Source organism: Saccostrea cucullata, unplaced genomic scaffold, assembly GCF_032062105.1.
Source record: "Saccostrea cucullata isolate Sc308-1 unplaced genomic scaffold, CSIRO_AGI_Scuc_v1 ctg6498, whole genome shotgun sequence".
Classification (NCBI taxonomy): Eukaryota; Metazoa; Mollusca; class Bivalvia; order Ostreida; family Ostreidae; genus Saccostrea; species Saccostrea cuccullata.
In genome coordinates, this window is record NW_026928754.1 from 10,869 (window position 1) to 26,864 (window position 15,996).

A 15,996-nucleotide genomic window follows, 5' to 3' on the forward strand; every position below is an offset into this window, starting at 1 on the left:
CATTTTTCATCTAACTTTTATTATTTTTTTAATGAATTCATATATTTTTTTAAATAACTCTAACTTATCTGTTCACACTTTAAGTTTCACGTGATACCGACATTCTTTAAGCGCAGCCGTGTAATAAGGTCGCGGCAGTTTTAAATGTACAAAACTTGAACTGATAAAAATAGAGATCCCTCTTGACAACGAAAACACACCTCCCTTATCCCACCCCTCCCCACACCCAATGGACCCCAACCCCTTCATTATTATCGACTTCATTAGAAATAAAAATAGATACCCCCCATGACAACTAGAACACACCTCCCTTATCCAACCAGAATAATATAAAAATAGAAACCCCCCCTGGCAACTAGAAGGCGCAGAAGACCCACCCTCGGGATATAAAAAGGGAAGAATAAACGTTAATGGCATCATTGTGAAAATTCAACTTGGAAAAACGCAACGGTTAGAAAGCAGCAGAGATAATTATGGCAGAGTCATTCTTTGAATTTCTGTAAGTTATTACATTATAACATCAATGTCTTAATTACGATATTTCGTTATTTATTTATTTATTTTTTTTGGTAAATTGAAGTTTAAAAGTTTATAGTTAATTGTATTTTTTATTAAGATTAATGTTTTCAAATTAATAAAAGTTGAGATAATACATTGGATATTATTCCTATACGTGAAACATAAAATTACTTAAAAAATTATTGTTATTTAGGTTCATGATAATTTAAATGGATTTTTTTTTATTTTGATATTTTTTTTAAAATATTTTATAATAAATATAACTAAATAAATAAAGCAGAACAATCGGAAAGTTATTTGCGAATAAAAAAAAGTGCACAAACTTATAACTTAGGTTATCTTTCTTGGACCATAAATGAAGCCTAAACAATCATTCTTTGTTGATTTTTCCAGAGAAAACAATAAAAACCAGGAGTATGTTACCTCTTCACCTGAAAGAACGTTTCAGGATTTCGAAGAGGAGTGGATTGAGGTAGGGCACAACTTTTCTCTAATTTTTGATTCAGGGTAAGTTATACTTTCAATGCTTTTCTTTTGTTGCTTTTGATTTTTAAGCCCTAAAAGAAGATAAACCAAAAAATAAAGAAATAAAATTAAATTTAAACAGAAAATATTTCAAATTTACCTGCTGTCGTCTAGCATCTTTGAATCCTTTTTGACCAAAGATAAATTTCTTTTTCTTTTTTTTTTAAATTCACTTCCTTTTATTTCCAAAAAAAATTAGAAATTCTCTGAAGGACCCCCACAAATCCCCTTCATCAAAAAAGAGGAAGATTGAAGACGCTGAGGATTCCATGATTTTGAATAGAAAGAAATTCGCAAAGAAAACTGTAAAAGCGGGGATGTTCACCCAAGAGATGGAACAAGAAGAACCTTTGTTAAAAAAGTTCAGGTATTGAATTTATGTTCTAGTGTTGAGTTTTTTTATGCAACAAAATTCAGTGTCTTGAACAGATTAAATGTAGCTGAAATTCTTAAAACATCAAATGTATACTCTTACATGTATATATATATATTTTAGAATTATTTTTCTTGACAATCTTTTAAAAAGTTTAATTCTGTTATATGGTTGTTTAAAAAGATTTCGTTACTTTCTTTGAAAAAGACAGGAAAACCCTTCAAAATATGTCAAACTGGAGAAGAAAATGAGTACTAGAGATTTGCTGGATACTTCATTCACCCAGAAACGCCAGAAACGCGCATCTACAACGATGTTCCAAGAGACATGGACACCAACTCAACCCCAGCCAGCGTACAGCCCGATGTCTCCACCGGACGTCCCTCTGTCAACTCAACCCCCGCCAGCGTACAGTCCAGTGTCTCCACCAGACGTCCCTCTGTCAACCCGATCCCCGCCAGCGTACAGTCCAGTGTCTCCACCGGACGTCCCTCTGTCAACTCAATCCCCGCCAGCGTACAGTCCAGTGTCTCCACCGGACGTCCCTCTGTCAACCCAATTCCTGCCAGCGTACAGTCCAGTGTCTCCACCGGACGTCCCTCTGTCAACCCAATCCCCGCCAGCGTGTAGTCCAGTGTCTCCACCAGACGTCCCTCTGTCAACTCAACCCCTGTCAGCGTACAGCCCAATGTCTCCAACGATCGTCCCTCTGTCAACCCAAACTCAAACCTCGGGATTTACGCCGATTGAAGCACCGGGGTTCTGGAATAAACCCATCCAGTTTCCTCTTAAAGAGGAACTGGATGCCCTTAATGAACTTGTGGACAATGTCCGAATGGACCTTCTACAGACATCTATGTTGGTGAATTATATTCAGGAATTCATGAAAAAATTTCAATATTGACATTAAAACATGTGCACCAGGTGTTTGAATATAGAACCCACCTAGGTTTTGAATGCCTTAACGAACTTGAGGACAATATCCGAATGGACCTGTTACAAACCTCTATTTTGGTGAATTATATTCAGGACTTCATGAAAATTTTCAATATCAACATTGAAACACTAGGTGTTTGAATAGAACCCAACTATTTTTTTTTTAATGCTCTGGTATTTATACACTGGATGAAAATTTAGACAAACAGTACCCAAATGGATATTTTACAAACCTCAGTGTTAGTGAATTACAAATAGGACCTTCATAAAATAAAATTCAACCATATTCTTACTGTAAAGGGTGTAATTATGTTAGTGAAAAAAAAGAATAAATAGGGATTTATAAATTTTTTAAATATTTTTTTTTAAATGATCTTTCATAATGAGCTCTATTTTATATGTCAATTTATACTTTATATTTTTTATAGATAGGTATGACATAGATTAGATATAATTAAAGTTTGTTTATCTATCAATGATAATGATTACACAAAAATGTGTTCATTTTACCCCTTTATGTTCTATACTAGTTAACCAAACAATAATCACATATTTGTGTTCAGGTTTTTAACTATAGATAAAAACTAGTTATGTTCTAGATTTATTTTTTATGTTATTAATTAAACTTCGATGATTGTATTGAACTTTTTAAAAATTGGGGTTTTCTAATAACACGGATTGTGTTCACATAATTTTTATATATACAAAATGCTTTTACACGACATTTTTATGTAAAATAATAATAAAAAAAAGTTGATCTTTAGTGTCTTTTTTCTTTGTGATAATGATGAGGCATAAGAAATATAACATAAGTTACAATATTTGACTTACTACGAGAGGAGACTCTGCTCTTTTTTGATTCCAAAAGGTGTACGAGATAAATGTATCGTAATCTTGGACTTTTATACAAAAAAAAGATAAGATGTGTCGTAGGTATCCTTATTGAAAAAATAGAAGGTTAAAAAAATGGAATACTTAATAGTGGTGGGTCCAAACGGGTCCATGCTTTTGGGATGACCCCAGACGGACCCATGATGTCAGGTGACCCCAGACGGAACCATGACGTCAGGTGACCCCAGACAAACCCATGTTATTAGGGTGACCCCAGACGGACCCATGACGTCATTGACCCCAGACGGACCCAAGTTATTAGGGTGACCCCAGACGGACCCATGACGTCACTGACCCCAAATAGACCCCAGACTACCCCCCTTACTACTTTGGGGATACAACTCAACTCAAACAGCGCTATGGCATTCAAATCAAATCGGCGCAACCTCAGTTAACTTAGACTTTAGAGGAGGATGGGGAAACGCCAATGTTCATAATAGAAAAAACGATGACTACAAAATTCGCAAGGCTCAATATTCAATGAAACTGTCGTTTTTTAATCGGAAAGTTTATTTTCACATCCAAAGTAAGTTATGACTTTCTTTAATTGTATAGTTTTGTTAAATATCAATATTTTAGTCTATCACTTAAATTTTAAATCATTTACAATAGAAATTAATTATTCATAAAAATCAAAGCATTTAACTATACACAAGTGAAAAAAATTATCTTAACAAAATTGTTTCACGGCATATAACTTTGGTCTTATATCTTAAAATATATGTAAAATTAAAAAAATATATATAAAAAATTATAATAAATAAATAAATAAATAAATTTAAAAAAATTGTAGAGCGGAAAACTAGTGTTTTTCCCCAACTTATTCATGTTTTTTTTCCTTTGACAGACAATGTAAGGGGAACTTCCACCTCCCTCTCGGAGGAAGTTATGATGGCTATTGCAGACCTTGGGGATGAGATTCTGGCTGCGAGAGATGTTCTAAAGAACTTACAGCCACCAAGTCCCCAAATGGTGAGTTTAGTTTTGATTTTTCATCTGCAATATGTCGCAAAGAGTATATACTTATTCTGTTCAGCAAGCGATGTATTTTAATTCTAGATGATAATATTGGTTAAACAAAATTCTACAATTGTTCTCCATTTTTTTTTAACTATAGCTCAGAATTACTCCACCTTAAAAACGAAAGGTTACTATCGTGGACGATGACAACGATGTGGAGTTTTTTTAAAACAAAGATGCATGAACTGTAGATATAGTTATTTGTTTAATCAAGAAAAATATATTAATCAAGAACATTTGCAACTCGTACGTGTGAAGAGGAACAACTTACAATCACAATTTTCTTTATTATTTTTAACAAGATCCCATCTTTACAACATTGCTTTGAAAACGAAGTGAAGAAAGAAATGTTTAAACTTTTATTGTTAACAACTACGCTTCTGTAGCCCTTTTCACCAAAAATCTTAAGTTTTTGCTTAAGAATTTAACTTCCGAATCTCTTACGACAAATCTTATGTGCTTTTCACGAAAGCATTCGTAGCAGATTGAACTTAAGATCTTAATTACGACAGATTTCGTCCTTAGCAACGATCTCAATATGCTTTATAATCCTTACATAAGTTGATGATCATAAAAATATAGCTTAGTTTTTATTTATTATCAGCAAAAACAAACGTCACTGACAACAAATAACGAGTGCAAGCAAAAAGTTTGAAATGTGACGTCACAATCACAAATATGACGTAAGAGTAGGTCCTACGAAAATCTTAAGTGAAACTTAGATCGCAAATATTTTGTTGTGTATTTAATGTGATTTTTCTAAAATAAGCGTGAAAAAAATATAAAATAATATTGGAAATCACTTTTACAAGTTCTATTTTATGTGTATTTTGATTTTTGTGGTTATATTTTAACATTAAAATCAGTTTGAAAATACTTAAGAGAGGGTACGGGCTCTCGTAAAGTTACGATAGATTTTGCACGTAGGACTTTCTTAAGAATTTTTGTCAAAACGACTTTTATCGTAAGTTTTCTCGTAAGATTGAAATATGTAGTAAGATTTTTTGTGAAAAGGGCTACTGGAGAGAATCGATAAAAGGTTGGAAGAAATCAAAACGGACAGCTGGCAAATTGAGATCATTATGGCTCGTGCGAATGATATCAAGCATTTTATGAACACCAGGAATTTAAATTTTTAAAGATGTGAATAATGTGGCTTTACATATTTTTTTTATTATCTAATGTCATATGTTATATTGTGTCAAGATCTATCAATACCGTTTTAAACATAAATGTGATTTAAAGTATAGATAAGAACACAAATTTTTCTGCATGACTTAGTGTGTGTGAATTTTAGTATTTTTTAATTATTAATTTTATGAAGGTATTAATGAATCTTAACAAATTATTAAGTTCTTGTTTCCTTATAATTTTATTGGAGGTGTAACCATCAATTTTCAAAAATACCATTTCACACACTTTATAAAAATTGAATTTATATTTTATTTTTTAAGAATTATATATATTTGAACTTCTGACATTCTAAAATGTCACCTCTGTATATTTATCTATCCAAAAGTTATACAATGTCTCAATAATCGGAACACAATATTGGAAATATATGAAACTGATCAGCTTGAGGGTTCATATCAGAAGCTGGGTAAAACTGATAATCTTCGACGTCGCTCACGTAGTCGTATTCCTGGTCAAATATGGCGGGAAATACATCAATCGAGGTATTAGCAGGTTCAATCACTTGTAATGTATTGTTCGCTCCTTCAGACAGTAGGCGGTCGTTGTAAACAGGGTTTAAATTCTCCACCATGTCGTCTGTTTGGGGAATGAGAGGTTAGACGAACTTATTCTGGCATTGAAACATGACACACGTGTTGCCATTTCGACCATTTTATTCACTCAATCAAAACTAAACTCAAAACGTACAAATCAATATTTCCGGAATAGTGGCCTGACGTCACCTGACCTGACATCATATACACAGCACAGCAAGGAGACGCGCATGCATTTCTGGTCCATCAGTTGAATTCAAATTTTGACCTAGATATGCTGCACACAGCTATACTCTGCCCAGCAAAAAAATTGCATAACAAGGTTATCCTGTATCTGATGTCTCGAAAGGGAGTGGATCTTAATTAAGTAATGCAACTTGACCGGGGTGAATTGCCAGTGTGAAAATTCTTATGTGTTTATTTGATTTTTTTATGTTTTGTCAGAGACCAGAAGAGCTTATGCGATAGGAAGGTGTCCCTCGTCCGCCTAGCTGTCCATCCGTTGTCTGTCCATGGCGTCTAGTTGTCTGTCTGTCTAGCTGTCCATCTGTCTGTTACTTTTCAAAACACTACTCCTCTGTTTTATTATGATTTCAATATAACTTTGCACACAAGTCAAGTAGACTGCACTAAGGTACATTTTGCATTGTTTTTTATTTCAATGAAAGGTGCTGCCATGGTTACTAAAAATAGAAAATTCTGTATAAAAACTCCTTTAAAACGCTACTCCACCTACAATTTTGGTATGATTTCAATGTAATGTGGCACACAAGTAGACTCCACTTAAATACATACTTTTGTTTTTTGCTGTATGTTTCAAATCCAAGAGCTTTTTTTCTTTGTTATGCATACAGACCATTTGAGCTACATTCTCATCAGAGATTTCTTTATTATCCTTTTCATCACACAGCCACTTTCTTTTTTTCAGTATATGCAGATACATACACATAAAAGGAGACATCATCTCATATGATCTGTGGATCCACTGAAAACTTTACGGACTAAACTGTTGATAATTCATTCATGAAAAGGGCGTTGACTTGAATATTGAATATCTAATGAATGGAACTAAGTAAGAGTTAATTAAATAAGTATTCTATCGTATATTATTCATTTTATTCATCTGTCAAATTTCTTAATTAAAAATTAAACTTTAAGGTTTAAATTAGGATTTTTTTCATTATTTAAAAAAAAAGAAGTTCTTTATTTATTTTTCTCTTACATAATTGATTAACAGGCATTTAAGGTCCCACGCAATGTAGTTTGCACTTTATTGGGTTTTTCCTTGGAGTTGAAGAGTTCCACTAAGGAAGGACCTGTGTGCAATATTTTTACTGTCTCCTCTAAAACAATTTTGCTGAAAAAAATCTGAAATTTATGTTTTGTAATTTTTGTACATTTTTCTTTGATTAATGCAAAAAAATTTAAACTTTAATATCTTTTCAAAATCCCTGGAAATTCATGCTCATTTTAGTCTAAAAATATGTAATATGGTACATGTATTATAAATTTAAATATAGAATTTCTTGAAAAATTATCAGTAGGTAAGGTACCTTGCATATTTCCTTAAATGTAAAATGAAAGGATGTGTACGTTTATTAAATGAACTAGGGAACTCATGAAGTGTGCATATTTATTTAATGGTGTTTTATTTTGCTTGCACTATGGTTAAAGCAGAGATTTTTTACCGGGTAGTGAATTCCAGGTGAGAGAGGGGCTTATTTTGTACAGGTGCAAATGCCTTGGGGGATATCAGTCTACCTGTAGCCATCTGTCTCCTAATTCCTATACACAGGAAGTGGTTTTATACACAGTGAAATACCCAGATGTCAAACTTTACCTGTGTTGGGGTTTTGAGACAATTTTGAATTAATAGAAAGAATAAAAACTTTAAAAACACCCCTACCCATTTAAAACAGTTATGATGAAAACATACTATGAAATCAAATATTACAACAAGGATTATTTTAGATGTGTTAATAAAAAAATAAAAACTCCAGTAACAAACGACCAAATCTGACTTAATGTTTCATTCATCCCCAGGATACCATGAATTAAATGAAAAGAAAGCCTTGTTAATTAACTATATTTTAGTAAAAGGAAAAATGTAGTCAGGGTTTGACACATGGTGCACTGGATGGAATGTTCTATCATTAAAATGATATTGTCGAAAAGAAAACCGAGCAGACAGTTGGTCGAAGCGCAAGGTCAAAGTGGTGGGCCAATGAATTCAGACAAACCAGTGAGCGAGGCAGCACTGGCAGCGCCCTCATTAGATGAAAGCGTTAGTAACCAGAGGGAACAGGATCCACCACAGCCGGACAAGGGTGCAGGGCCAGGTATAAACATGGATTTCAATAAAAATTTGCACGAAGCGAGAAGCTTGGACACAAATTAGTCGGGTTGGTTTAATTCTGTAGCTCAATGTATAGCGGGTATTTCGACTTGGGAACAGGAGCAGGTTACAAGTAGTCACCCATCGACTGAAAGAAGCATTTGTGACCCTATAGGCAGTCATGTGCCTGTAGCCATTCGAGAAAAAAATATGGGTAGAATTTCACATAGATCTGGCATTTTTGTTAAAACAGACTCTTGACTTGAGGACAGACCCTAACATTACTGGGGAGCTGGTGATAAAAAATGGCCAATTAGTAGTCGAAAAACAACGCTTGAAGTCAATAAATAATATACACACTTGGACTACCGCGTTTATTATATGCATGTCAATATACTGTAGCGGGCTAGCGCTCTATGCTCGCTGCCCTGGGTATGGCTAATCCCAAATAAGTATGGCGGTAAATAAGAGGGGAGGGAATGACCGGCCTCAACCCCTTTTAGACACCAAGGCAGTTATATAAATAAATAAAAATGTACTCCAGCGAAATAAAAATAAAGAAGAGAAAAAGTTATTATAACTTGAGATGATGGTTTATTCAGAAATAGACCTAATTAATCAAAACAACAAAAATTAATCAATAATCGAAAATCACTATAACATAATTGGCTGCAGTCGTCTGTTAAAAAAATACTCTAAATCAAAAAATTAATTAACTTTCCCCATTTAATTAAATACCAAAAATATGCAGATCAAGTACTAAAATCTTTTCAGATAATTCCTGTTCAGTGTATAATTAATTTGTCTTAGTCTAAAAAAAATCAGAGAAAATAGACTTACATCTTTCTAAGAAAGAGAACAAGAGGCCCAGGGGCCACAGCGCTCACCTGAGCACATCAGGCTTGAATTTACTCCACCCCCCCTCCAGACCTTCCTCCTTTGAACAAACTAGAATCTATACTACCTGAGGATGATTCCATATAAATATCACAAATCATAACTTTGCAGTACTTGAAAAGAAGATTTTAAAAGGTTTCCCTATATGTTCCTATGTAAAACTTTGATCTGCCATTTTTGCCCCACCCTACCCCCGGGGGTCATGATTTGAACAAACTTGAATCTACACTACCTGAGGATGATTCCACATGAGTTTAATCTTTCCTGGCCCAGTGGTACTTGAGAAGAAGATTTTTAAAGATTTTTCCTATATGTTCCTATGTAAAACTTTGATCGGCCATTTTGGCCCCACCCTACCCCCGGGGGTCATGATTTGAACAAATTTGAATCTACACTATCTGAGGATGATCCCACATGAGTTCCATCTTTCCTGGCCCAGTAGTACTTGAGAAGAAGATTTTTAAAGATTTTTCCTATATATTCCTATGTAAAACTTGGGTCGGCCATTTTGGCCCCACCCTAGACCCGGGGGTCATGATTTGAACAAACTTGAATCTACACTACCTGAGGATGATCCCACATGAGTTTCATCTTTCCTGGTCCAATGGTTCTTGAGAAGAAGATTTTTAAAGATTTTTCCTATATGTTCCTATGTAAAACTTTGATCGGCCATTTTGGCCCCACCCTACCCCCGGGGGTCATGATTTGAACAAACTTGAATCTACACTATCTGAGGATGATCCCACATGAGTTCCATCTTTCCTGGCCCAGTAGTACTTGAGAAGAAGATTTTTAAAGATTTTTCCTATATATTCCTATGTAAAACTTGGGTCGGCCATTTTGGCCCCACCCTAGACCCGGGGGTCATGATTTGAACAAACTTGAATCTACACTACCTGAGGATGATCCCACATGAGTTTCATCTTTCCTGGTCCAATGGTTCTTGAGAAGAAGATTTTTAAAGATTTTTCCTATATATTCCTATGTAAAACTTTGATCGGCCATTTTGGCCCCACCCTACCCCCGGGGGTCATGATTTGAACAAATTTGAATCTACACTATCTGAGGATGATCCCACATGAGTTCCATCTTTCCTGGCCCAGTAGTACTTGAGAAGAAGATTTTTAAAGATTTTTCCTATATATTCCTATGTAAAACTTGGGTCGGCCATTTTGGCCCCACCCTAGACCCGGGGGTCATGATTTGAACAAACTTGAATCTACACTACCTGAGGATGATCCCACATGAGTTTCATCTTTCCTGGTCCAATGGTTCTTGAGAAGAAGATTTTTAAAGATTTTTCCTATATATTCCTATGTAAAACTTTGATCGGCCATTTTGGCCCCATCCTACCCCCGGGGGTCATGATTTGAACAAACTTGAATCTACACTACCTGAGGATGATCCCACATGAGTTTCATCTTTCCTGGCCCAGTGGTTCTTGAGAAGAAGATTTTTTTAAAATGCCATTAATTTTTCGCTAATTCATAATTATCTCCCCTTTGAAAAGGGTCTGGCCCTTCATTTGAACAAACTTGAATCCCCTTCACCCAAGGATACTTTGTACCAAGTTTGGTTGAAATTGGCCCAGTGGTTCTTGAGAAGAAGATGAAAATGTGAAAAGTTTACGACGACAACAACGACAACGACGACGACAACGACAGACAACGGACAAATTTTGATCAGAAAAGCTCACTTGAGCCTTCGGCTCAGGTGAGCTAAAAAGGCTGGAGTCCCCGTTGAATAACGGGACTCTCCTTATATACTAACAGGGAACGGATTCCGTTCCAAACTAATGTAATCTGATAAAAACTAACGGAATACCCGTTCAAAGAAAACGGGAAAACTTAACGGAAAATAGTTCCACATCATAAGAACTATTCTTTCTGAACACAATATTAAAAAACAATATCAGTTTTATTCATTCACAATAACAAAAGTAAATTATTTACCTTGGAAACATAATAACTAAATATTCAGTGTGTCAAGACAGCGATGTAATATGGCCCGGCGGATCCAATAAAATACGCCGGAAGCATACCACAATGCAAAGCGAAGACGTAAAAAAATGTAAACAAGACGACTGGTAAGAAAACTTCAGTTTGCAAACACATTTACAATCGTAATACAGGTAACATATTAAATTACATGTAATTTAGATAATGCTTGTTCAATATAACAGAAAAAGAACCCTTTATAAGTGATTTACAGATCATAACATCATGTATCAATATGTATGTCAACGTAAAATAGGCTAATACGTGTTTACATCTTAATATCAACTGGAATACTTATTTAAATACAATATCATACTGAAATATGAATAGTTCCGACAATATTTATAAAAGATACAAGTATTATCTTCATTTCTCAATTAAATATATATAGATATTACTTAAAAATGCTCAAACACTCTTGTCGTTACAATAAGGGGTCGTATCAAAAATCAAAACATTACACTTCCCCCCGCTTAAAGTTTCATGTCCCCATGAAACAAAAAAATATAAAACAATTCAATAACGACAAACTTTTATAACAAAGTATAACGTGTAATACATACCATAATCAGCGAACTCACTGCATATAATGAACACATTATTTGCCCTACTTACAACTTTTGATAAGTATAATTAAAAATGAAAATGATGGACATCTTTCAAAATATGGCACATAATTTATAATAGTTAAAACCACCCACCAACCCATCTAAACTGTCAAATTAATGAAACTGTCAAATTAATCCCGATTAAATCCAAATGTACATAATCAATTAACACACTAAATAATCTAAGATTAGCAATAAAAATAAACATACAATTTACATTCTAGGATAATAAAAAAAACTATAATTTAAATTCATTGCATTTCACTTTCTAAATATCTAACTGGGTTCAAAATTTTGGGAAGGAGCGGGTCTTCTGTAATTTCTGATGGGTGATCTCATGAATCTTCTTGGTTCCTCATTTGGTAAATTTTGGTCTGGTGCTCTCAGTCTCCTCGGGGTGCGTCATCTCGTAAGTTTCGGTCTGGTGTTCTCAGTCTTCTTGGGGGTGCGTCATCTCGTAAATTTCGATTATTCCTAAGGCTTCTCTAGATGTCTGATTATACTTGTAATTCATGGTGGATATTTCGCATAGAATTCTGCAGGTGGAACATATGGTTAAGCCCTTCAAACATCACCCTTGTTGGTGGCATGTCCCTCCTTTCTTCTGGTCGGGTCTCATCCCTGATTTGGCTCCTCCTTTGTTCTCCGGGATCATCTTGATTTCGATTCCTCCCCGGTTCTACCTTGTCTTGATCAGGCTCTTCTTGGTTTTGGTTCGTTCTCGGTTCTACCTTCTCTTGATCAGGCTCTTCTTGGTTTCGATTCCTTCTAATGTGTAAATACTTTTTCACATTCCTCTGTCCAAATGAATGACCTCCCTTTCTTAGTTAATTCTACTCAAGGTCTTACTAGTTTAGCAAAATCTTTTATAAATTTCCTATTGTACTGTACGACAGTCTTTTTCTATCAGACCAGATTTCCGGATATTGAATGTTTCACCGGATTGGTTTTCTTTTTTATGTTAATAATAAAGTTTCCGGATAAAATGGAAGAAGAGTGGTTTTTCATGATATAAAGATTTACATTCTTTGGTCAGTGAGATTATAAGGTGTGCGGAAATGGGTTGTGTTGATGTCGGTGGTGAAAGAATTTATTAATATCTGTAAAAGCTTAGGAGTCGTGCGTGTAGATGAAATGTCACTGTTGTGAGTCTGATCGGAGAGCTGAGGAATGCTATTAGGTAGCGTAGCCGTCAGTTCGGTCTAGAGTACTTCTCTGATGTGACTTCTAAAGTCCAAAGAAAAGTACATGTGATGAAATGTTTCGAACTGTTCGAAAGTAATGAGAAATATTTTTTATGGTATAAGAATGAAACTTTTTTAATGTGTAATTTTCCCTATAAACAAAAGGAATAAAAATAACTTCATGTCAATTAAAACGTAAATCAGAAATTTTTCAACATTAACGTGACCACTTAAACGATGTAAATCATAGGTTGAAATTACAATCAAATTCTTTTTTTATTATTTTCATTAGAATGAAAGATATAATTAATACTGTTCGTGTGTGATCCTTAACTTTTTTTTCTATTATCATAGAAACATTATCAGATAACCTCGTGACATGGATCAAATTAATACAAAAAAAAAAAATAAACGACCTTTTAAAAATAAATTAGATCTGTAAAAATGATCAATTCAATTCATTAATCGCCTTTGTTTCAACTCCATTCTGCATTTTACAGATCAGAATTGAATAAATCGAATTTAAGAAATCTCATCAACTTCAAAAGCATGCTAAACAAAAGAAGACTCACGTTTCTCTACCACTACAGGTGACAGCGGATTCATTGTTGTTGCAGCTGAAATAATTATTATTCTTTTTTTTGAAAAAGAAATGATAAAAGTTTATAAATCATCATCGTTCCATATAAACCTCTCTTAAGAAATTAGAATAAAAATGCGCATTTCTAATTATCTACAAAATTTACATTACCTCCACACCTGACCATACCGTCGTGTAGATCGCACGTCATTTTTGACAATAAAGCAGTAAGACAAAAAAAAAATCGGAAGACAAAAGATCAAATGACTTTCGATACAAAGATTTCGGAGAAAGACAATTTTCCCATGAGTGAAAGAGTCTATTTAGTCTTTGAAAAGTACTTCACAGTGAGATTATGAAATTCTTTGATGTACCCGACACGGTTTTAAATCAAAAGGATGCTGGGGAGTATAGGTTCATTAGTTGGTTTTTAAATAAAGCATTGAACTCATTGTGAGGAATGTTTTCGGGACAACTGAACTTTAGAAATTGTAATTTTCTTTCCTTTTTTTTTTACATACATGAAAATATTTTGGTTCATGCATACTATTCTTTTACCAACATCGTAACATCAGTATACAGTATCTTAAGAAAAAGAAATTACCTTCACATAAAAAACGTTCACCGGTTGATGACAATTTTATTTCTTTTATTTTATATCTGCACAAGGAAGCGTATTGCGTTAAATTCCGACACTCCCCTCGAATGATCACCTGAGGAATCTCGGTATTAGTTATAATTTCATTAACGTGATATTCTACTCTTACGACCTATGCATTGACTGGACACACCGATACTTGGTAACAGGTGGCTATCTGATATTCCGTTTCACAGAAACAGGAACAGAAAGCGTAAGGCGAACACAGTACAACCAGGATAACACAGAAAAGCACAGACAAACACATTTTACACTCAAATCTACAAAATAATACGTCCGAAATGAAGAGTGTATATATGCAACTTTTATCTCTGATAAAATATTTTATTAAACTTGTAACAGTCACCCAGCCAAATAATTACTCAATTAGTGATGCTGACCTAAAGAGAAAAAAAACATTGAGCCCACATCATGCACTAAGTCAGACAACAATAACTTTTTTGTTTTATTCTTTTTGATTCGCTGAAACATTGCATTTGACTTTTCGAAATGAACCTTTTTTTTCTTTGACGATTCAGATCATTCATTTAATTGTATACTCATTTCTACTCTTTATTTTTCATTCATTTCATTATCCGAAAAAAAATAGAGAATTCAGAATTTTCATTTGAAATATCTCATTTCATATCCTTAGCTCCGCCCTGACAGAATAATCGACTCAATAATTTCAATTTACTCCAATTATTAGCGAATAAAAAAAAAACATCTGCTAGGGTCCGGGAGGGGAGGGGGGTATAAAAAATGTGTTGTAATCATTTTCGTAACTCTTTGTGAGGATCGGAATTGATTTCTGTTAGTGATTTTGGAAAATAAAATGGCAAGGTGAGTGAATATAACACCCCTCTTAATTTCTGATTTTTACTAACATCATTCATTATTTTTCACACATAATAAAATAAATAAAAAGATAGAAATATATCTAATCGGAAATTAGAAAAAATAAAATATTTAATCGTCTTATAGTAAAGTCGCTTAAAATATTACAGCACCTGCAATTGCGAAAAAGTGGAAGAAATCAAGTACTTCCTGGCCAAAGCCCGGGAAGTACTAGCTACTGTGAAGTGCCCGCGAGTATCACTTTAATAGAACATTTAATTAAATTGTATGGAAAATCATTTCAATGACTTCTAATGTTAAGTACATGTAATTTATCTTTAATTTTCACACTGATTAACTTCTGGCTTCTATTAATATAAACGAGAAGAGCATAGATAATCGGTGTCACAAGCTACATGTACATCAACACCGAAAGAAACGGTTTGGTCAGTTAAAAACTTAAAGTGTATTTCTATATATCCTTTTTACAAAAATCAAATTCGATTCGGGTGATATATTGCGTACTTAGTTTTTATCACTGACCAGATAAATCTTTTTATTCAATAGATGTCATTGTTTCATTACTTTTTAAAGGTTCAAAACTCCAAGCGCACCAAAAAGGCCCATACTTTGGTTAGCAACTTCTCCTTGATCACTTGTCTTTAAACGTTTAGTCTAGATTAAATATTTTCCTTTATCTTAAATTTCTTGTTTTATTTTTCTCTTCAGCCGGCCAAGGTCGCTTATCAATTAGTAAGTTTCACTTTGTACATTTTAACATTTATATACTATAATTCAAACTTAAATGGAGAATTTCATTTTTTTTTCTATAAAAATAGATCACTTTCATCCTCTCTTTCATTTTAAGGAATGTGGGTGAATCACTATTCGAGAAATGGGAAGTGTCCCCAATAAGGTTAGAACAATCAT

At 33.9% G+C, this 15,996-nt stretch overlaps 1 protein-coding gene across 1 annotated transcript; it reads left to right on the top strand.

The window, feature by feature from the left end:
* Nucleotides 1–473: 473 nt before the first annotated feature.
* Nucleotides 474–2,622, top strand: LOC134278642 (uncharacterized). The gene is made up of 4 exons (XM_062760939.1): nt 474–499; nt 913–1,026; nt 1,244–1,411; nt 1,625–2,622. The coding sequence occupies exons 1-4, from the start codon at nt 474–476 to the stop codon at nt 2,319–2,321; spliced, it is 1,005 nt and encodes a 334-aa protein (XP_062616923.1). The 3' UTR covers nt 2,322–2,622.
* Nucleotides 2,623–15,996: the final 13,374 nt, after the last annotated feature.

Bases quoted from the DNA above. Each gene is read 5' to 3' on its own strand.
- LOC134278642 (XM_062760939.1), top strand. From the start codon at position 474: ATGGCAGAGTCATTCTTTGAATTTCT. The intron at 500-912 runs GTAAGTTATTAC...TGATTTTTCCAG, and splicing joins GAGTCATTCTTTGAATTTCT to AGAAAACAATAAAAACCAGG. The intron at 1,412-1,624 runs GTATTGAATTTA...TCTTTGAAAAAG, and splicing joins CCTTTGTTAAAAAAGTTCAG to ACAGGAAAACCCTTCAAAAT.